The following is a 23,240-nucleotide window of genomic DNA, read 5'->3' as shown; positions in this document are numbered from 1 at the left end:
AAGTTCAAATTATGCATGTTATGAGTATCAGATTTGGATTTGTATTCGTATGTACGGGACACTTTTAGTTCCGAATTCAAAACCTCTCTGCTTACCGGAGACTTTTGATCATTGTCACGCATTCTTAACTTTCTGGTGACTTTTAATGGCGACTGGATGTATATTTTTTTAGTCAAGGTTATAAATGTGATATTTATATTTGTTTCTTAATAATCGGATTATATGTATATTTTTTGTGTTTTTTTTGTAAATAGGTATATGTGGTTTAAGTTTGTGGCTATTCTAACCTTTAAATTATGTTCTCGCTGCTGAGGTGAAAAGTTGTATGTGCACGCGAGACCAAAGTTTTTTTGCATCTCGTGTGTTTGAATCACTCGTTGCACTCAGGATTCTCACCTAGAATCCTTCGCTTACTCGGGATTCAAATTTAACACTCGCTGCGAGAAATAACTTTGCTCTCTTGTTGCACTAATAACTATTTCATCTCTCCGGCCGGGTGAAACATTGCGTTTTCATCTCTAGGGTGGAAAATATATTTTTTTTGAATTTTTCGATTAGCCACGGAGTCGGAGATAATGAGGGCTATCGCATATGAATTCGCCACTAGAGGCGCTAGTGTAGCGTGAGGTCTCCGAAATGACAAATCTCATAGTTTTTGGGTGAGCTACGCGGGTTTTTTTATAATTAGAATAATTTTGTGAATATTTTGCAATATCTGAAATTAATTATGGCAAATATGCGTTCCGGGGCAATGAATGTCGGTGTTTTGAGACAGTTTTGTCTTTCAGAAACATTTGCCCTCCCTTTTTTCCGAACAAAACGGGGACTATGCAACACTGTGGCATGCTCGATATTTTTATGGTACGGTTTTAAGGTGTATTAAATATGATTTTAATCTAAACTTTGTTTTCACGCCCGTAATAACAGACTTTGAAAGCCATACTTAAAAACCTCACGCAACAGTGCGCCATCTAGTGAGACAAAAAACGATAGCCCTCATTGAGTTACATCAATGACACTTTTTTTTTCACGTTACGGCATGGCCATCTAGATGCACGTCGTGACCAAGGAGCTTATATACAACACTGGAGGTTGAACGCCAAACATCCGTTAGAAACAAGAAATTTGTTCTTTATTATATCACGAACATATTCCATATCTTTCTTTAGTAAGGTTAAGAAAGAGATGGAATATATAAATAAGTAATAAAGGCCAAACTTCTTTGTTCGGCGTTCAACCTCCAGTTCTGTATATAAGCTCCTTGGTCGTGACCAGCTCGTTTTTTTTTATAGTCGGCCTTGGCAAGTAGCCAGTCGAAAAGGTACCGTTGGAGGTTGGATATAATTAAATTCAATTTATTATTATTCTCATTTTTTTTTAGTATTTTACCTTCTTCACAGTCGAAATGAAAAGTAGAGTTTCTAACTCGGGTGAAATTACCCATTTCCCCTCGAACTATAATAAATATCTCGGGTGAAATGGGTCACTTTCCACCCTTGGTTATCAATCTACTATTAATAGTAGGTATACCAACTAACTCATCGCGAGACGCTCAGAGCCACCACCGTCCATATCCATGCTAGAGTCACACTACTAACATAAGAAATACTCTTGTGCGACTGGGAATTGTTGAGCCGCTTAAGATTTTTGAGAGCACTGACTGCTGGACTTGCTATGTTGTGCATTGAAAGATACGTCTGGTTTTTTGATTATTTAATTTCGTACTTTATAGCTTGAGTTATAATAGGCATTTTAAATAAATAATTTCACATTGTTGTAAATTGTAGTGATCTCTATTTTATTTACTCAGTACAGGTGAGTTTTTTTACATTTTGTCTCTACAAACAGTTTTTGACCATAAAGATTGAATATATTTTCCTACCCGGTGTAGAATATTACGAAGAACAAAGAAAATTTTATGAATATTACGTTCGCAGTGATACTGGCGCCATCAAGACGAATCTAATGACGTACAGTCACCAGCATTAATATCTGCCACAGCGGAGCATGCAATAATATCTGCAGCGCTACTACGAAACTCGAAGTTCGTATCGTACCGTCCCTCTCACTCTCGTATTAAATAGTATAAGTGTCAGAGGGAGCGCACGACACGAACTTCGAGTTTCGAGTTTCGTAGTAGCCCTGCTGACACGTCCTTCCGGCCCTAGAAATAGAGTCGTATCAGATATTTATGCACGCTTGTTGTATCAGATATTGGTGCTGGTGACTGTACCTACCTAGTATCATTTTGTTAAAATCGGATGAGCCACTGGGTAGTTACGAGCGGAAATAGGAACGGACATAGTATAATATTTACTATTCAAAATCTTCTTTTTGGGTTATGCCATGGTCGAGTAAAAATACGTTATTTATTTTTATTTTATTTATTTATTTTTATTTATTAAAGATCTAAAATTATATTTTATTTTCTTAGGTAGGTCAACAAAAGTAATAATAATATTAAATCTATCTATCCCAATGAAATCGGGTAAGAGAATTTCAATAAAGAAGGATTTTTTATACTTACAAACAGGATGGAATAAAAACGAGAAAATATTTGGAAGGCAAATCAACCTTTAATAATAATAATAATTTACGGACACTATATTACACAGTCAACTCTAAAATACTGTTATGTTCATTTCATACGTACAATTAATAAGGCATTAGGTAAATACTGCATACAATCACAGTAATAGGTAACGAGCGTCGGATAGGTACCCATTCGAATCGCGACACGAAATATAACTAGGTATCTCGATCAATAAATAATACTTAAGTCCTCAATATTTACATCCTAAGTGATATGTACAACAACCTCGAAGTCTGATCTATTCGGAACAGTCTAATTATGCTAGTAGGCACTTTAATCCAGGGCTTCTTGGCCTGTCTTTGGCAAGAAGAAGCAGAGGAACGCAGCCACTGTGGACAAACGAAGTTCATTAGTCATTCAGTTTTACAAAACAAAAATGTTTGTGTTACGAAGTTACGATGCAGGCTACTGGGAGCATTCTTTTAAAGCACAAAAAATATTATTTCCACTTCTCATGCTCGTAAAGTTCGTGTTTATGCTGGATCTAGGCTTTGAAAATGACTTTTTATGCCCTAGTGCATAAAGTAAAATCTTCGTCTAACATCAAGGTCAATAATCAGGTGTCAACAGCCACAACGGGTTTACTACTGGAATGCGACACGCGTCTGGTCGGAGTGTCGTTTGTGCGACATACGATTAGGCGAAGCACGACTGTGCGACATGCCATTTGTCCGAACCATTATTAATGCGATGTATGATCAAACGATGAACGGTAGTGCGACATGCCATTTGTCCGAGACAGCGTACGTGCGAAGTATGATCAAGCGATGCACGGCTGTGCGACATTGAGGATCTCAGTTATAACGTAAGTAACTTTAACTTTTTTTCTACCTACTGACGAGTAAAAATAAAGGGTCACCATCCATACAGCTGTATGAAAAGTGACCCTTTAGTTTTGCTGGTCAGGGTAACACGGCATGACGGACAACCCTTGCATATAAGCCTGGCATATTACTTAGCTTACCAATATTAACCAGGATTGAATACAAAACATACTATACGGTCTTCAATTCTATTGCCAGGTGTAAAACAATACTTACTGAAGAGAAGGAATGCGAAGAGGGCGATGGGCACGACGCAGTTGATGTCGATGAGGTATCCAAAGGACAAGTTGCCGATGAGCCCGCCGCCTCGGCCCGCCGTCAAGGAAAGCGCAGCAGCCATTACCCTGTAGAGCATTTAATTGTTGGGAAAACTTCAATGGTGAATAGTGATCACTTACCTACCTCTATTATTTTATTTTAAGCTCAGTGAGTGTATTATGAATGTCAAAGAGTAAGCAGGCTTGACGTTAAAAATATGACAAGGTGTGTCAATATTTTTATTTCTTTAATCTCAATCACCATTCTGTTTAATCTTTATCCGCCACCATTTTCGAGTTGCTAAATAGTGGCGGTGCTTGTCCGGAAAATTACAAGAGCATCCATTGGTATATACATAGTTTAGTTATGACACATTATAATAACTTACCTAAGGTTCGTAGGGAACAAGTCTACGAGCACGCAGAAGACGAGCGAGATGGCGAGCGAGGTAAGTGCTTCAAAGATGCAGGACAGCACCAGATTCTGAGTTGAGTTCTGAACGTAGTACATGCCCACTGTGACGATGCCGGCCACGGTCAAGCTGAAGACTGGCAAAACACGACAAAGGTTAGTGTTGAAGTTACGTAAAATATCTCATCTTGTAATACGTCGTTAAGTAGAGCGCCGTGTCGGTTTTCGTGCGATGAAGAGACAAACACGATCATATTTTGTCCCAGGATTCTTCAGACATCCATGGTTCCCTTTATTCAAACGCGTCTGTAAGACACTGATAAGTTTTTAATATTTTACATTACAGATCTCTGATGCTGTTTTTTTCCTAATTTATTGAATCAGGAGTTACCAAAGTCCATTTAACAGTTTCTTTCACTTCGAACGAAATAAAAACGACAGCACAGGTAGGTAACTGTAACATACCTTTAATATTAAGAACTTATCAGATATTGGTGAAACAGCCCCTTGGGTAAGTAACTATAAGGGTTCAGCGACCTGCAAATGGTTCAATACTCATGGTGGGTAACCCAAATTCGACGATTTGTCTTCATGTAGGTACTTACTCAAAAAGAATTTAGCTCCAAGCTTGTGAACGCACAGCGGCAGCCACAGCGACGTGGGAATACAAGCAAGACCGACGATCAGGGTATGCATGTAAACACTTCCATCGATGGTCTTGAGACAGTCGAAGGGATCGTCAACGGCGTCGTCTACAACAATGCCAGAGACATCGCACACGGAGGCAGACACGTTGGGGAAACGGGTTTCGAACTCCTCGTAACGGTTGAACAATTCGGGGAACCAGACCATGAGGGTGTAGTAACTGTAATGAAGTTTTCATATTAGGTCTTCGATTGAAGGCACAAGAATGCTCACAATGAAAAATAACACTTGAAATTCTCTATAATTCCTCTTAGTAGGTATTAAAAAAAAAGTAGTTTAAAGAATCCTTCAGGCTGGAAGAAATTTGTAAATGTTTAGGTATGGCTGTTACAAAACAAACGAATCATCTTTGGACTCATCTGCAGTAACCGTCAAGTGACGCAGAGGTCTATTGCTAGATTGTGTGTACTAAAAAAAGATATCTGCAAAGTTTACCTACTAAGAGAAACGATCAGTTGTTTAAACTTCATTTACTTACGCCGTGGTTAAGCCGAACTGGATGAGACAGGTAATAACGGTGTATTTGAGGTAGGGAGGCTTGCAGAGCGCTTTGGTTTGCATCCAGATCTCACTGAAGAGTCGCTTCAGGTCTTTGGGTTTGCGCATGCTGAGGCTTCGGACGGATTTCTGCGAGTGTTGGGATGCCACCGATATGGTTCGCACTTTCTCCTTGAGGCTCTTGATCTGTGGGAAAACATTGATAAAGTTAATCGTTTTGTGGATGATGCTTTTAAATTAACTAATCTAATCTTCAGATATGAAGGTAGGTAGGTACCCATTTATAACTTTAAGCCTATCAAGCACTTAAATTGCCTAAAAATCTGGTATATGGCGTCGTGGGGTCAGTTCCATTCGCTTGGCTCGCCACAATTACGGATTTGGTGTTCCATAGCCGTGATACCCTATCCTGGTGCTTGTTTTGTATACTTATAGGTTTATCTTACATGGGTGCAATCACGGTGCAATATAACAAATTTACCAGTAGTACTGATGGTGGTAGCAATGGTGCCTTTGTGTAGGCACATCTTGTTCGCTAATCCTGGCGTGAAGCAGCAGTGCTTGCACTGTTGTGTTTCGGCGTGGTAGTAAGACAGCCGGTGAAATTACTGGCACTTCAGGTATCCCATCTTAGGCCTCTAGGTTGGCAACGCATCTGAAATACCCCTGGTGTTGCAGATGTTTATGGGCGGTGGTGATGTCTTACCATCAGGAGACCCACTTGCTCGTTTTCCATCCAGTCGTATAAAAAAAACTTGCACTTGAATGTGCAAAAGCGTGTGTAAATTTATAAACCATGAAGGGATGGGACCTATTTTTAGTAACTAACCTATAACTTTGTTCTAGACAAAGTTTGAGAACCGTTTGACAATCTTCCCACGGAAATAGTCGTATCAAAACTCACGGGATAGTTATCGGGGTCATCACCGGTGTTCTGTTTGTAGACGCTCTTGAGGCAAGCCAGCGCATCATCATAGTCCCCACACTCCATCATAAACTTAGGACTCTCAGGGAAGGTAAGGAGCCAGAAACCAAGCATCAGAGAAGGCACGCCGCAGGCTGCGACGAACCAGTTCCACGAGTCGTAAGAGAACGATCCGCTTTCGATGCGAATGCCGGTGATGGGGATAATGCCCCAAGCGATCACTGGAAATGGAATGGCGGAATTAATACATATCGACTTTTTGATTTACATTGGGGTATAGCCAAACGAGAGTTACTACAATATCTCGAAATATAGGTAGTGTAGGCAGTTAAAGCACAGTTAGTGTGTGCATTCTTGACTGCGTATGTATAGTTACTAGCCCCAATGTCTGACACAAAGCGTGCATAAAAACCTGATACGTACGACTATTTTTAGGGCCGGTAGGACGTATCAGATATTTTTGCACGCTCCGCTGTGGTAGATATTATGAAAGTGACTGTACACGTTTGATAAAGCTCACTATATGGCACACTTTTAATTGACTAGCCAAGTGCACATCACCTATTAACTGATCATTCGGGCTCTTTGTTATGTCATTAAGATTCCGGATGATCAGTAAAAAGTGTTGGCGACCTGGTTAATATTACACGAGTTCAATTTCAAATTTAAATGATGCTTCAACTCACAAGGAAGTAAGATAACTCCTAGAGTCCAGAACATTTCCATCCAGCAGAGAATCTTTTCTCTGTACTTAGTTTGCTGGAACTCTCCGAGGTACGGGAAGCAGATACCCATGGCGCCAGCGACCCTGAAAAGACATTTTTCAGACGTTTTATTACCGTTTGTTTATTCTCCTTCATTTGTTTTTCTCGGTGTTGGTAATTAAGGCACCGTCTGCGATATTATTTACGATCCTAGTAATGAGTGTGGGAAACTGTTCAATCAGTGAATAGAGGTTTGTATGTGAGCGTGCACGATCAACTGAATCGAATCGTCATTGTTCTGAGCAAACTGTCAAACGTGATATTTTTTCCTAGTACACTTCGATAGGAGATATAGGTACCTGTGATTGCACATGTTTGTTAATCTGTTGCATCGGTCACGTGTATCAATCAAGGAATCTATTCTTTGTAAATATATTCTTTGCTGTTCTTGAGTAAATTTATTTTTGAAAAAAATTGTATTCTAGTTACTTATGTAAAAATCTCGAGGCATAATTTAAAGCACCTAAGTACCATCAGCCAAATAAGTGATCTTGATCTATCAATTTTTAAACAAGTTCCTATCAAATGAAATGTCGCTAAAGTCGAAGTTGACAGACACGTCTATTGGCATTTATTGTTTTATGACATGCAAACGATTATCAACTTTAGGGTGGTAAGTAGATCACATATTTGGCTGATGGTTCCTACACAAATGTCCCATCTTGAAAGCAGTCTTGAAAACCAGAAATACCTACCTACCTGCTTTAAACTGTTTTAAATTAAATGACTCCTGACACCACTAATCAATCTACCAATCAATCATTTTTTATTTTATAATTAAAAACTTCCTATTTAACGAGTACCTACCTGCACTACATCCACATTTAAAAACTTACGCAAAACCATTAATGAATCGGCAAGCCATGAAGATGGGTAGGATCTGCACAAAGGAGGAGACGATACCGCAGAAGCCGTCTAGCAGCAGAGTTGAGACCAGCACGATCTTGCGGCCCTTTGTGTCGGCGAGGCAGCCCCAGAAGTAGGAGCCGATCACCATGCCTGAAAAAATGTGTTTATTAGATAGAACCACACTACATCAGTGGATAGAACCGGTAATTTTCCCCCGCTCAAACTCTTTGTTTATTATTGGGATCTCCAAGTAGGTAATCGGGTATTTCAGTTTTGCGGGCTAATCAAGACGCTCAAGCAATTGAGTACATTGTTTTGAAGGAATTCAATTGCAGGGCTGCGAGGGCAACGAGTTATAATTGATCAATCAAGCGCCGCAAAGTACCTAATGCTTCTCGTGCGATTTATCTCGCATTTATTAAAAATGGTTTATGAGGTTTTTTGCCTAGTATATTATATAGATACAATGACAATCAATTTGAATGCTATTCGACATGGAACTGCACTATTATTACCAACTACCTAGCTATATAGTTTAATGAACTAGAGACTACTTTATATGCACGACAACATAATAAAGCTAGAACGGAATAAACAAAGCATTAGAACATAATTAATGATCTCCATTTCACCATTGTTTTATTTTAATGAAACGGTAGATACCTACTTAAGTAATAATCGAGAAAGCTTTTGTATCTACGAAATAGCATTTATTTTCAAGTGTTCATTGATTGTTTGTTCTGTTGTCTTCGCAACAGGATAATAGTTGAAAACTGATTATCAAATTTCAAGTATTTGATTTGTGTTAATCCACTTCATACGATCGGGATTCTATGTGTATGCTACACAGAGCTTAGTAGTTAGGTACGGTAGTGCTGAGTGCCTACTATGAAGATAGTATTTTGTATGTGCCTTGTACGTAAACTCTTTAAAAAAAACCGGACAAGAGCGTGTCGGACACGCCCGAAATAGGGTTCCGTAGCCATTACGAAAAAATTAAGTAATATTTTTCTAAGGATTTCGTATTTTGTACGGAATCTTCCCTAGTTTAGGTATATTTTATACCTTACCTTGTCGCTAGCGTCACTGCTTAAGTGGCTAAATAAGAATCAAACAAGCTGAGATATGAGGTGCATAGGGGAATTTCGTGTCGGTACCATTGACCATCAGTGGTGTAGCGGTATAGCACGCGGTACCGAGGACCTGGGTTCGATTCCCAGTGATGGTCTTATTTTTCTGGTTTTTCTGTGCATCTATATTTCAGTTTGTATTTTCCGTTCCGTTTTTGCCATTTTGGCTCCGAAATCCTAAAAATACAGATTCACAGATAGAAGTTCCAAGGCGAGCTTATCCCTAAAAAGGGGATCCAGCTAATCTAGTTTTGTAGTCTGTATTTGAGGTACGATACGTAGGTACATAAAATCGTTTTGATTAAGTATATTTTTTATATAGATATTTTTCTTCTTCATAAAATAGGTGATAGACACCTATTTGAAGTATTTTGGTTTTAGTTGGGTTAATTTTTTTTTATCCTATTTATAAGTTACCGGAATAATAGCTAACCATAGTTGCTATGGCGTTTATGCCCGTCGCAATTATTAATTTTGAACTAAAAATGTTATAAAATGATTTAATAAACCTATTCCTCGAAATGGTTTTGGAATTAAAGAGACCACATTGTAAAAAAGTGATCAATGCCAATTGTAATTATACTGATCTTATGTACTAAATAATAAAATATAGAATAAATATTGCTTGCGGTTCGGTTACGTTACGTTACTGTACCTACTGTATAGCGGTAAAGATTGATGAGTCAATTTTGCATATACTATGTGTTTACTACTGGCTCGGCATGGTTAGGTACTACCTGCCATCTTTAACCGACTTCAAAAAAGGAGGAGGTTCTATGTTCCAATGTTTGTATTTTTTTTGTTTTCATTCTTATGTTACGCTTACCCGCATTTGGGTGATCGTTTATAAGTAATTAAATAGTTATGTTTAGTTCTACTTTAATAGATTTTAGGTAAGTTAAAGAGAACGGCGAATCCTGTTCCACCGTGATACAGTTTTATACTATGTAGTAGGTACGGGGAGCAGATGACACTTACTCGCACCTAATGAGACGTAAACAAATAATCTTAACACTTGTAACTCATATTATTCTGCGTCTTAACCATGTAATACTAATTAATACTAAACTAACTATTTATACTTGGCATTTTTGCCTCAATTTAGCGTAGTTGATTTATAAGTAAGCAGTTGTTACATTTATGGTACTGAAGAAAGTTTATTTTATTTTATTTATATAATATACGTAGACTGGCGATTGTGTATACTTAACTGATTCTACGCAATTACTACCTATAGCAGGGTTTCTTATTTAAACTTTTTGCAGTCACGGACCTCGTTCATAATTTAAACAATTCCACGGACCCCTGTCAAAAAATATTGTTGGAAATGAAAAAAAGCCTTATTTTTATTTATAAAAAATAAAACCTACACGCAGCGCCTAAGCGTAATGATAACGTAGGCATTGAATAATATTGAATTCGCCACCCGACAACGACAATGCATCTCGTTAAGTTTACTACACAATTTCCTAATAAATATGCTTACAGACTGACTTACTGCGGACCCCTGATACACATGCTACGGACCTTTGACTATATAAAGTTTATTATAGTCAGTGCTAGGGGTCCGTGGACCCCACTTTAAGAAACCCTGTACTGGTCTATCTACATTCTGAAGGAGTTGCAAAACAAAAATGTATAATCTGATTGTACAAGAGGTTTAACCAAATTGATAAGCCCACTGGAATCATCAGCCGCAGAGAGTTATCCTTCAGAAATAAAACGAAAGAAGTTCAGTACTTACCTAACATAGGGGCGGCGGTCAGCCATCCCTTGTCGGCGGAGGTCATGCGGAAGTCGCATGTCGCGGCCGGCAGCACGAACGACACAATCGTGATGCCGATGGCCGTGTTAGCGTAGATCAACCCGGTGATGGCCAGGAGGCAGAAGTGGAAGCGGCCGAAGCCTATGGAACATGATTCGTGTAAGTACTTCAATTTGAACTCGACTATCGTTCTATATTCTTATTATAGTACATCAAATAGGTATAGCTCTAGTGCCTTAAGTCCAAGGCCAAGGTTAAGCAATCTACCCCTTATGTGTGTTATTATTGCGTCGTGGCCGTGGAATCGTGGCCTATTTTGTTATGAAACACCTACACAGATATTTAAGCATAAGGCAAACTATTTATGTGATTAGGAGAAGCTTCTCCTAATCTACATAAATAGTTACATAAATAGATAACATGAGCGAGTCTAATTTGACATCAAACTGGGAGTTCGGTTTGTTTCTAGTAAACTGCTTTTAATTAGGAAAAATAATAGTTTATTTACATTTACACTGACTTACCTCTAAAACGCTTGATAGACATGAAAGTAAAAATAATGACATTTAAAATTGTATTCATAAAGTTATTGGAGGTTAATTAACTCACGAGATATTAACAAAGCAATATAGGTATGTTATGGTCTTTGAGCTTATATACTTTTAGTATAGGTAAGTACATACAGAATGGATTTGTATACAGAAAATTTGTATACTTACCTACAGGAAACAAGTTCTCGAAATTAAAGTTATCAATAGGTATGCGGGTGTTATTGAAATTGCAGTACATTATCATTTAGTTGGCGTCAAATAATTAGGTACTACATAACATTAAATATTAGCATGGTAACTCAACTTTCATTATATTATAACTATGTATATTTGACACTTGTGAAAATTAGAAAATCTAGCTTCTTTAATTAATGGCGTGGTATGAGATGCTGACATTTTTTTATTACAAAATTACAAATTGTTGACATAAAACACATTAACTAGTAAATAGTGTATCCATGCTAATATTATAAATGCGAAAGTGTGTTTGTATGTTTGTCCGTCTTTCACGCCGAAACGGAGCGACGGATCGACGTGGGCCAGACAGTGACATTAGTTGTCATTAATAGCTAGTTTTTATCCCGGAAAAATGCACAGTTCCCGAGAGAACAGCGCACGATAACCGAATTCCACGCGGGCGAAGCCGCGGGCAAAAGCTAGTATTAAATATTATTATTATGTGGTCCGGTCTTACCTGTCGCTGAAATGGCAGCCTCGAAGTCGGCGCCATGCTCTAAGAAGTCTAGACCTGTAAAGACAAATAAACAATCACAATATACTCCGGCGTGCATACTAATAACACCTATGTATTTCACCACACAACTTAAATTTTTATACCGAACAGCGCACAGGAGGCCGATATTTGAAATCACATCGGTGAAAATATCTTTCGATAATGGTGAAAAATTATTCTGAATTTGAAATGCCAAGAGTAGTTAACAGAAAATAACCTATGTAGTTGAAAAAAAAAATACTCCAAAAATTAATTGAAGCTGTATTTTCAACCAGTATTTTTACAGAATATGATTTCAAAAATCGATTCCTAGAAACTTATCTACTAATACGGGTCTGTCAATGTAGGTAATCACAGGAAACACTGACTCCGCGATCATTTTCGATTGTAAACTTCACATTTTCTGCGCGAAATATTTTGCCCGTACTAATAGCAACGGACGCTTGTTGACTGGTTAAAAACAATACAAAAGCCGTAGTACACTTTATAACTAATAATCAAATGTTTGTTGTTACTTCATCCGCAAATAACTAAATAATTGGCACGACTCTTCGCGTTTTATTACTCGATATTCATCGAGTCGTCTAATTAGTAATTGTAAGCTAATTCACACCTTAGCGAGTTGGTGTAGGGATGACAATCGATTGTATTGATTAAAGTCGTTGGCAAAATGTTTTACCCGCGTTGCGGGTAGGGACGAATTTTAATATCAAAGTAGGTAAATATGCTTGGAGGTTTGTTAGGGAACTCTCTTGGCTCTTATATAGGTATGTTTATAATATGAAGGCACATGGTAAACAATGTAGGAAGTCTCTGAGAATATGTTATTAGTCAATTCTAAAGCAGATATTGATAAAACAGTACTGGTTTCTAAGTGTTTATGACATATCTAATGCGGAATCATTTTAAAGTATTTAGATAGAGCTCAAGGTAAATAAACAAGTAGGTACATGTGCTTAACTTAATTCTAAGATTCTAATAAATATTCTATTTCAAACAGTTGCCGATATGATCTTTTAGTGGTTTTGATAGTGTCATTCATCAAGTGTTGAATAAAGGCTTTCTCTCAGGTGTAGCTACCTAAACTCGTCCCAGTAGCATCCCAGGTCACTGTATCTTAGTCGTGCATCACGTCATTATGATCACATCTTTTGACTGCGTAAATAATTTGTGGAATCAGGCGTTATTTTTCGAAGGACCTTATCAATGAACTAAAAGTAAGTTTCTGATAAAAAATACGCTTTTAATACTTAAGCTTTTTTGCTGTCTGTACTTTTTGTTAACTTTACTTGATTTGTCATCTAAATGAAATTTCTGTAACAAATTTAAAGTCGAGGCCATAAACCGTTGAGGAGTTCCGTCCTGCGGAGACGACCCTGGCCGGACCACCAGAATGTCACTACCAGATTAGATTATTGTATTATTGTATTAGATGTATTGTCACCAGATTTACATAAGTATGCCAAATTTCAAGTCAACCCGATTATTGGAAGTGCGTCAAATTTAACTTGCAAGATTTGTCGCACGATAGGTACAGTCGAGTGCATAAACTTGTGAGCAAAAATTTGATCAAACATATCTGAACACGACTATTTTTAACGGCGTAGAAGCGTGTTCAGATATTTTTGATAAAATTTTTGCTCACAAGTTTATTAACACGACTGTACATTGCATTGCAAGTTAAATAATAGCTTGTAACGATTACTTTGCTCACCCGTGAACTCTTATGATAGCTACGTCTATACAACAAATATGTGTTCATGCATGTCCAACATTTGGTAGCATGGTGAACGGTTGTGTTGCTCTGAGGATGAACTCTGGTTGAGTTCGAAACGCGACAGTGTAGTGTGGTCACAATACAAGTAGCATAATATTATTCAGACTTCATGCGCGAAATTACACTTCAAATTTAACATGAGCGAAGGAAAACATTGTGAGTAATCCTGCAAGACTACGGAGCAATTTAATAGTGTAAGGGGCTGTTTCACCATCCATTGATTAGCGTTAACCGACGTTTAAATGTGATGCTGTCTCCGTCTATTCGAACAAAATAAATAGAGACGGCATCACACCTAACCGCCAGTTAACGCTAATCAATGGATGGTGAAACCGCCCCTAAGTATATTTAAATTTCTTAACACGCACTTGGCCTGGGTCTAGTCTATCTTCCCAGCAGTGGGACAAAAGTAGTAAGTAAAAAAAAGTACCTAAATACAAAGTTACTCGTTGAAAAGGGTTTGATTAGATTATATAAATCTGAGCGAGTAAGTAAACTCGCAAAAACAGTCGAGTTCGTATTAGGTACATTGCGGGGCTTCAAAACCCCGACCGAAATTATATTACTTATGTATTATATATACGAGTACGTCTATTAAGTTATATGTATTTTATTCACGCACTCACTAGCTTTCGCTTGCTCAGTGTAATCGACAATTAAAACGAAAAGTTTACCTTAACTTGTTCAATTATCAGAAAACCAGAACTAGGTTATCTCGCTAAACCAAAGTTATTAAAAATAAAGTCTACTCAAACACGAATAAACTTAATTAAATTAAATGTGTACATTTATACTACTTCAGCTACTTTAAACGTTCACGGTGTTTATCTTATCTCTGGGAAAATAAACGGTAGCGTTTACTAGAAGTATGATTAATCAATTTTGTAATTAATACAAGAAGGGCTTTGGTGTAGTAAATTAATCAGTGAGTGACATGTCTAAACATGCGTTTATCAGTACGTTGTGTGACAAGTGTACAGGCAAATACAGTTGACGTGACAATGACACGGTCGCTGTGGCATTGTAAGGCTTTCAATTAAGGTTAGCGTTTCGAAATATTGCGATAGGAGGGCATAGGTTATAGGACTAAGTGCCCAAGTAGGAACTGAACCTCTATCTATCTATCTAATACCTTCAAACGAGCAATTCTTGTAATCTAAATTTATAAATTTATTTATATATTTCGGGGATCTCGAAAACGGCTCCAACGATTTCGATGTAATTTGTTATGTAGGGGTTTTCGGGGATGAAAAATCTATCTAGCTTGGTCTTATCTCTGGGAAAACGCTTGTTATCCAGTTTTAGCCCGAGCAAAGCTCGGTCGCCCAGGTACTGGAACATTATCTATCAGTGAATAATTTGATATTTGTTCATTTCGCAACTATACATTTCGCAAATTCTAAAACTGTAAATATTTCAGGATTTATTCCAGGGCCATCGCGTAGAACCCTTTAGGTTAGGTTAGGTTAGTTTTATAAAAATCCTGAAATATTTACAGTTTCAGAAATATTAAACAGCCGCGAAATGAAAAGTTGCCAATTAAGTTACCTGCCTACCTAGTGTACCTACCTAGTGTTTGGCGCCCATTATACTTTGCGTAGGTGAGGTAGTAGGCTTCAGACAACGTTACATTAAAATTAATGAAAAGTGACGAAGCACGTCAAAAGCTAAATACGCATGTCATTGTAACATTAAGGTATCTTTGTATTCCTTTTACAATTCGCGTAGAAAATATTACCAGCCAAATTGGTGATCGATTGGTCAATAACATAATTCATCAGTTGGACAAGACACGTCTTTATTGACAGACACGTCTATTGGCATTGTTTTATGACATGCAAACTATTATCAACTTTAGGGTGGTAGACCACATATTTGGCTGATGGTACTTACTACCTAAGTCACATTTTCTATTGTGGTACTGTGGTTTCTTTTCTAATTTTATTAATTAGATTTAAATTAGAAATTGATGTCCAGTAACCGGATCAAGCAGTTAGTTGGATTACTTAGACGTTGAAATTAATTGCAAAATCAATTTACTACCTTGCCTTCTTTAATTAATAATTTATTTTTTGACATCATTTCATTTTAGTGACCTTAACTCAACTGTGTATATGAAAGGTCAGCATAGGGTATTTACTACCCATTTCAAGCAGTTATTTCGAGCTAAACACGAATGATTTGAACAGATTTTGTACTATTGAACGGTTCAAAACGGCATTCTAGCTTGCTAATTAGGAGCATCGGCTTAAAAATCGAGATCGAAATTTTTGCCTCCAAAACCATATAAACGGACCTCTATTTCATAAACATGACTGGCTCTGGCTATAACCGACTAGACCTGTCATTCGTAACTTTGCTGACTTAAGATTACTTCCATTTCAACCGAACTTCTTTGGCACTGAAATGTAAGACGAATTATCTGAGTCCAGCTTGTCAAGTTTATTAAATGGGGCAATTATTTTAAGAGAGACAGAAAAGGATTTCATGTCCACCATTGTTTCGAAGGTGTGTGATGCGTTACTAATACGATCGGCTTCACTGAAAAGCTATAATATTATTATCTTATGTTTACAGACACAGGCCTCCTCTCAGAATGAGAGGGCTTGGGCCATAGTTCCTACGCGGGCCCAGCACTTATATAGGCTGGGATGATGATGCATTTTTACCATCGAGAGGTGTAAGTCCGTCAAATTCACAACCCTCTGCATGGGAAGTGGTACAGTCACCAGCATTAATATCTGCCACAGCGGAGCGTGCAAAAATATCTGACACGTCCTTCCGACCCTAGAAATAGAGTCGTATCAAATATTTACGCACGCTGGTTGCGTCAGATATTGGTGTTGGTGACTGTACGAGTCGGTCAGTGCTGCAGTGGTCGGATTGAAATTTGGCATGCATCATGTTGAGTGTATGACTATCATTGGTTATTTCAGTATAAGATATCAGTATTAAAGAATTTTGAATCGGTAACCAGTAGTAGAAGTTGGTAGGCATAAGACCATACTGGGGTGGGCACGCCAAACCTCTATATGAATATAATATAATTCTCAATAAACAACTTTTTTTCAAACCATTTCCCGCTTAAGTCAAATAATTCGTACCTCTTAATTAAGAATTAGGCATTTATAAGTTTACTATATACAAGGTGTTCATTAAATAACTGAAAACCTCAAGACACCCCAAAAATATTTTTTTCCTTTGAAGTGTGTTGCTTTCATTTATTTTTGCATATCTTCATTATTTTGAAAGATATTTGTGTGTTTTGCTAAGTCAGTAATTCTACTTTATTTCTAACTCTACACTCATAATATGTATAAATTTGTCAGTTGCGCTTTGACGTTTTTAGAAGAACCTCATACACTAACAGCAAAATGGCCACTATTAAGTTATCGAAATAGTTACAACCTCGCTAAAATATTTAATTGGTGCCTGTTGCAGTCGTAACTTTTAGACTGGGCACAGTAAAAAAGGGGTTTAAAAACAAAAACAACCTGATTTAAAACATAGTGTAATCTATTCTACTCTCGATTCCGAGCAAACTAATTTCTGATTTTCAGTAACTTAATTAACTCCTTGTATGTATAATAAATAAATATCACGGGACAATTCACACCAATTGACCTAGTCCCAAAGTACGCTTAGCAAAGCGTGTGTTATGGGTACTAAGCAACGGATAAATATAATTATATAGATAGATAGATACATACTTAAACACATATTAAACACCCAAGACCCGAGAACAAACATTCGTATTTTTCATACAAATAACTGCCCCGATACGGGAATCGAACCCGGGACCTCAAGCTTCGTAGTCAGGTTATCTAACCACTAGGCCTTCTGGTCGTCGAAATATACCTATATGTACCAATACTAAGTTCTATTTATTTCTCTAAGTAAGGCTAATTTATAATAAGGGGATTGGTTTTACATAATACTTAAGCGTATCATTAACTAATAAAAAAAAAAAGCCGTGGTGGCCTAGCGGTTTGACCTATCGCCTCTCAAACAGAGGGTCGTGGGTTCAAACCCCGGCTCGCACCTCTGAGTTTTTCGAAATTCATGTGCGGAATTACATTTGAAATTTACCACGAGCTTTGCGGTGAAGGAAAACATCGTGAGGAAACCTGCACAAACACCTGCGAAGCAATTCAATGGTGCGTGTGAAGTTCCCAATCCGCACTGGGCCCGCGTGGGAACTATGACCCAAGCCCTCTTGTTCTGAGAGGAGACCTGTGCCCAGCAGTGGGACGTATATAGGCTGGGATGATCATTAACTAATGACTCAGAGACTCAGTTAATTTTTTCAGCAAGGTTTTTTTCTTTTTAGCCACTATGCTTTCATTACATTGACCGGTTCGAGGTTCGAGCAACAGCTATCGTACTCATAACATCAGTGGACATGCTGATAATATAGCCGACAGATCTATGGGAAATTATGCTTTCGTTTGAACTTTATCTGACTGGTTTAGTGTAAAGTTGAGCTTATTCAGCCGTATTTGTGAGCATGCATAAAGGTGAATTAAAGAATTTAACTGATGATTATGAACATAAAATTCTTCTTACTCCTTTTGGATCTTTCAAGTCCTCGAAGAGCAACGCTTCAATTAATAAGCTCTCACAAGTGCAAAATACTGCCACGCATTTTAGATTTTAAAAATCTGTGATAATAAAATACAAATCAATTTTTTGCGCATGAAATAAAGTAATTAAGTAGGTATACGAGTATATACCTAGGTATTCACTCCCTGAAAATGTGCTTGCAGGCTAACAAAGTGTTGACTGACAAGACTAGACTGGCACTTCAGTGGTCATTAATGCTCGCTACAGGTGTCAATTATTTGGAAACCTAACATGTAGATTCAAGTCGTTTAGAATTTTATAGAACAAAACCGGACTACGAGCGACAACCGCAAAATCGTCGCTTAAAGATACGCACTAATCCATTGAACTTGGTTTGACTCACCAGTACCACTACCATGAGTTTACAGTGACCGTACTCGATAGCGACGGCGTAAATTATTTGTAGAGGCGCTGTACAATTCTCCATACAAATAAATTACGCCGTCATCATCGAGTACTGTCACTGTAAACTCATGGTAGTGGTACAGCAACCTTGCTACCGAAACTGTGTAAATCACTGAATGGGTGAAATTTTAAATAACAAACGGAGTGCGAAGTTATTATTTGTTACGTTACTCTTGGTGCGTATACTGTTGTTTTGAACGCAACATCTACCGTCTTTATCGAGTATCAGAGGATTATTTTTAAACACAATTTTAAGTTTGGCCTTCTGAGGATTAGTTTAACGTTTGAATTATGTCATAGTTTTATGTTCTCGTTTCTATGGTAAATGTACCGTGAACACTGAGGGTAGTTTCACTGTAATATTATGTTTGTAAACATTTTGTCATAATTGTATGTATGTGGGGGTGGCCTATGTCCAGCAGTAGATGTATTTAGGCTGAAGTTGATAAAACAATATACTTATGAATATAGTTCTTATTAATTAATCTATTTTTGAGCACTAAGTGGATAGGTACCTACACGACACTGCTTATTTCATTAATTCATTGTCTATTTTATGCATACTTATAACCACTCAAAGTATCCTATTCATTAATTAAATTTACATTAGGTAATTAATTAATTTTCTTTAATAAAAAAGCTTACCCATTTTGATTCGCACGAATTCACTATTCACTATTAAAGTCCGCTATGAGATCACGTAATCGAGATATATTCGGCACTATCGTTGTTTCATCGTCACCCTATCGCTACATAAGGTGCGTACGCGCCGGGGTTCTGCCTCGAGTTTGTGCCTCGAGATTGTGCCTCGAGTTTCTGCCTCAAGGATGCCGCGTGCAGTCTGTTCAGACTGTCCTATGCGAATGCCGCTCGATCTGCCGCCTCCGTCCAAGATTGCTACCACACGTGATAACGATAAGACTCGATCGCTCATCTCGCGTTATCTCGACTGTGACCATCGATCAGCCCAATGACTTCTGAGCTGACATTGTAGTCAAGCCTGCTTTTCTTTAGCAGTTACGTAACCGTGACGTCACAGGTGCAGCAAGTTTTTCACGGCTAGCTGATACGTAAGAGGTTTATCTCGCCATGCTAATCAAGCAATCAGCGAGAGCACCTTTTGGCACCAACTTTGGGGCTTCCGTACAAATAGTGACTTTTACCTGACTGTTCAAAGGAGAGTTATGTTTATGTTTTTCGAGCGTAAGTAGGTATGTATCATCATCATCACTGCTCTTTTTACTAATGAAAGACTTTATAATATCTTTAGCGAGACATCGGTGCCTGCTTTCAATGTAATGTCTCTTTTTCCTTAGCGCACACTAAAAGTAATTTATTTCCTTTGATGCATCTAGTAACTTTAGATATTAAAAGTATAAACTGATGTTATTTTTCACCGGATGGGAAGCAATCACGGCCACATATGGACACCCGCAACACGAGGGGCATTAAAGGTGCGTTGCCGGCCCTTTTAGCGGTTGACAGGCTCGTTTTTAAAGATCCTTAGGTTGTACCGCTCCGGATGTCAAGTTCTTTTCCAAATTACCTCTAAATGGTAATTATACTACCTATACTAAGAAATATTAGCAAATCCCATAGCCACGTTGGGCATTGATTAAAAAGCTCTTTATTATACATACCTACCCAGTAAAATACCTATTTTCCTTTTGTGGGTCTCTTACCTCAAAAAGAGTTCCGTTTTTCATCCTATACTGGATTACTTGTGTGTCTATCTGTCCATCAGTCGGAGCCAATTTGATCCAAAACTGTGCAATGCTCAATGTCTTCATTAAACAAAACCAAAGTACTTTCATTAGGAGGTTATAATAGGCACTGAAATTTCCATAAATTGGACATGAATGTTAACTTCAAAAATCGATATTTAATTAATGGAATAAAAAAAGTTCAAAAAGTACCGGTAAACATCTAATAAGCAAACGATTTAAAATCCATTTACGTCTGCGATTCCGGCACCTCTCAGCTCTCTGTCACAGCAGCATCCAGGTCTATACGAAAGAAGTTTGATGACGCAAGAGCCTCATTACAGCTGACAGCTGGTTCGCAAGATTGCTATTTTCCTAGCGGGAAACTCCGACCGCTTCCCCGGGGAACCAGCGATTCTTGAGTAATGAACTACTCAATAATCCCTTCCGCTTTGTTTAGAAATAATTTAAAAATAATTGGTCGGAACTCCCTCGTCTTAAAAAGGCCTGTTTTTAAAAACGTGCCTTACTTACGCAATCAGTTACGAATTATAACGTTTTAAACTTTCGTGATTTTCACTCATAGTCAAAATACAACACACAGGACTTATCACGCTAAACACTTGAGTAATATTTACCTCGACGTTTCCACCACTTGCAGTGACCGTGGTCACGAGTAGACTCAAAATAAAGAGAGAGTAGAGGTAAATCTTACTCGTGTATTTAGCGTGATAAGTCCTGTGTGTTGTATTTTGACTAGATATCAGTTACGAATTGATTTTTTAATTGTGGCTAAAAACAATAGTTCTGAAGAAGCTTTCAGCGAGTTCTTATTATTACGAGTAGTATAACATACATATCTTGTAAATATTTCTCTTTTCAATCTTGCTTTCTTAATTAGTTTCGGTAAACTTCAGTAAGCTAGTTGAGGAAGCAAGGTAAATACGAATTTTTCCGGCAAAATACGATGGAAAAACATTATTCACTATCTACATCTGCACAATGATGCATATTTCAGGCTAACCTTCAACTTTCGTTGGGTTTCTTGCATTGTGCCTAATACTAACATTTGTTTCACGTATCACTGACATTTGACAGCATCAGTGACTGTCCACCTTTGGTACTCTGATCATTGCTGTTCAACTAAGTCAAAGTCAATTGATCGACTTGTTAAACTGTTATTATCTAGAATGCCTCCGTGAACAATTGCCTCTAATCTTATTTTTTTCGCATCATGATGTTTAAACAGAACTGAAACTAGTGGCCGCGGCATGATTGACAGATTTCATTTCCTCAATTTTTGTCTTTGATGCAAGCCTGCATCGTAATTTTCGAGTATCTTGATTGTTTTTATCAGCAATATGACGATCTAAAGCATGCATAATGCGTCAAGTAGCACTTCAGTAATTCGATAATAAGGCTAGTGTTGTCACCACGGACAACGCCTAAGATATAAACCGATGTCTCGTATAGAACGGCCTTTAAAATTCCTTGAAATATTTTAATTTTTCTATGCTAAAGTGAAGAATTTATTGAATCAGGCGTTACTTTGCGGAGGTCCATATCAATGAACTAAAAGAATTTCTTTGCTCACACGCGACTTGCGCTTTGTTTGGTCGCGGGCACAGAATATATAATAGTACTAACGTCGCGGGTGAGCAAAGAAATTCTTTTAGTTCTAAAGTGAAGAATCCTAAAAAAAAGCGTACGCAAAGAGAAGAATAGTTCATGATCTAATACGTTGTAAATCGATCTAGCTTGGTCTTACCACCGGGAAAACGCTTGGTACCGAGTTTTAGCCCGAGCGGAGCTCGGTCACCCAGATATTTAATAGGTATGTAATGTACATACCTATAGGTGTATCATGAATATTTTTTTTGACCAAAACGGGAAAAACCGGTAGGAAGTTTAATACTTTTTAAACCTTGCGAAAGTCACTACGTAGTACGTACATTGAGCTATACTACGAATATACATATACTGAGATGTAAGTATATTGCTTAGATATAATTGGATCGATAGATTATTAGCCGTAGTTCCTGATCAGATCATACATGCGTTGTATTAAGTATAGCACTTCTGCATAGGGTGAGGGTATGCAATAAATATTTTTTTCTGTTTTTGCATGGTCCCATAATATGTGATGAATAAGAGCAGACAAATAAATTTTTCAAAAATGTCGTTGGGGAAAGTCACGATGGAATCATAATTTCGAAATTCTTTGGTAAGGAATTTTCTTTCCTCCTTAGGTTTCCGTAGGTATCACAAATGGATGAAAAAGTAACACATGGGTTCACTTTGTTGTCCGACTGTCTTTCTGGCTGTCTGTACCACTAATTTCGCAGGAACGGGTAAAGGTATCGACATAAATAATAAAAAAAATGGTGAGAGGCAACTCGATAGTTGGAATTAATATAAATATACTAAGGCTATGAGAGAGTAAGTACCTATGAGAGAATATACATCAATAACAGGTAGGTATACAACCTTTTGAAATAGAATATTCGTATAAATACCAAAGGATATTGTTACCTATAATAGCTACCTACCTACTTCCCGTCCCGTATAATTATTACTTACATTTGGAAAAAAAATACGAAGATTAGAATAAAACTCAGTAGGTAGTAACTTAGATATACACACTTAAACTGGATACTGTAAATCTGTGCAGGCCAGCATATTAAACATTATTTGTGAAAGTTTCCATTGATTCCGTTTCGTCAATC

General features: G+C 37.6%; 1 protein-coding gene across 1 annotated transcript; it reads right to left on the bottom strand.

The window, feature by feature from the left end:
* Positions 1-2,554: 2,554 nt before the first annotated feature.
* Positions 2,555-19,690, bottom strand: LOC141427367 (synaptic vesicle glycoprotein 2C-like). Its single transcript, XM_074086711.1, has 11 exons — positions 19,457-19,690; positions 11,968-12,021; positions 10,702-10,863; positions 7,815-7,977; positions 6,901-7,022; positions 6,194-6,435; positions 5,270-5,475; positions 4,692-4,951; positions 4,064-4,223; positions 3,634-3,761; positions 2,555-2,922 (listed from the first exon to the last, which is right to left on the bottom strand). The coding sequence occupies exons 1-11, from the start codon at positions 19,458-19,460 to the stop codon at positions 2,867-2,869; spliced, it is 1,557 nt and encodes a 518-aa protein (XP_073942812.1). The 5' UTR covers positions 19,461-19,690; the 3' UTR covers positions 2,555-2,866.
* Between the last annotated feature and the right edge of the window lie 3,550 nt (positions 19,691-23,240).

The sequence above is a fragment of the Choristoneura fumiferana genome, chromosome 4, assembly GCF_025370935.1.
Source record: "Choristoneura fumiferana chromosome 4, NRCan_CFum_1, whole genome shotgun sequence".
In the NCBI taxonomy this organism is placed as follows: domain Eukaryota; kingdom Metazoa; phylum Arthropoda; class Insecta; order Lepidoptera; family Tortricidae; genus Choristoneura; species Choristoneura fumiferana.
The sequence above is the reverse complement of the archived record's forward strand: the minus strand, read 5'-3'. Positions and strand labels throughout refer to the sequence as shown.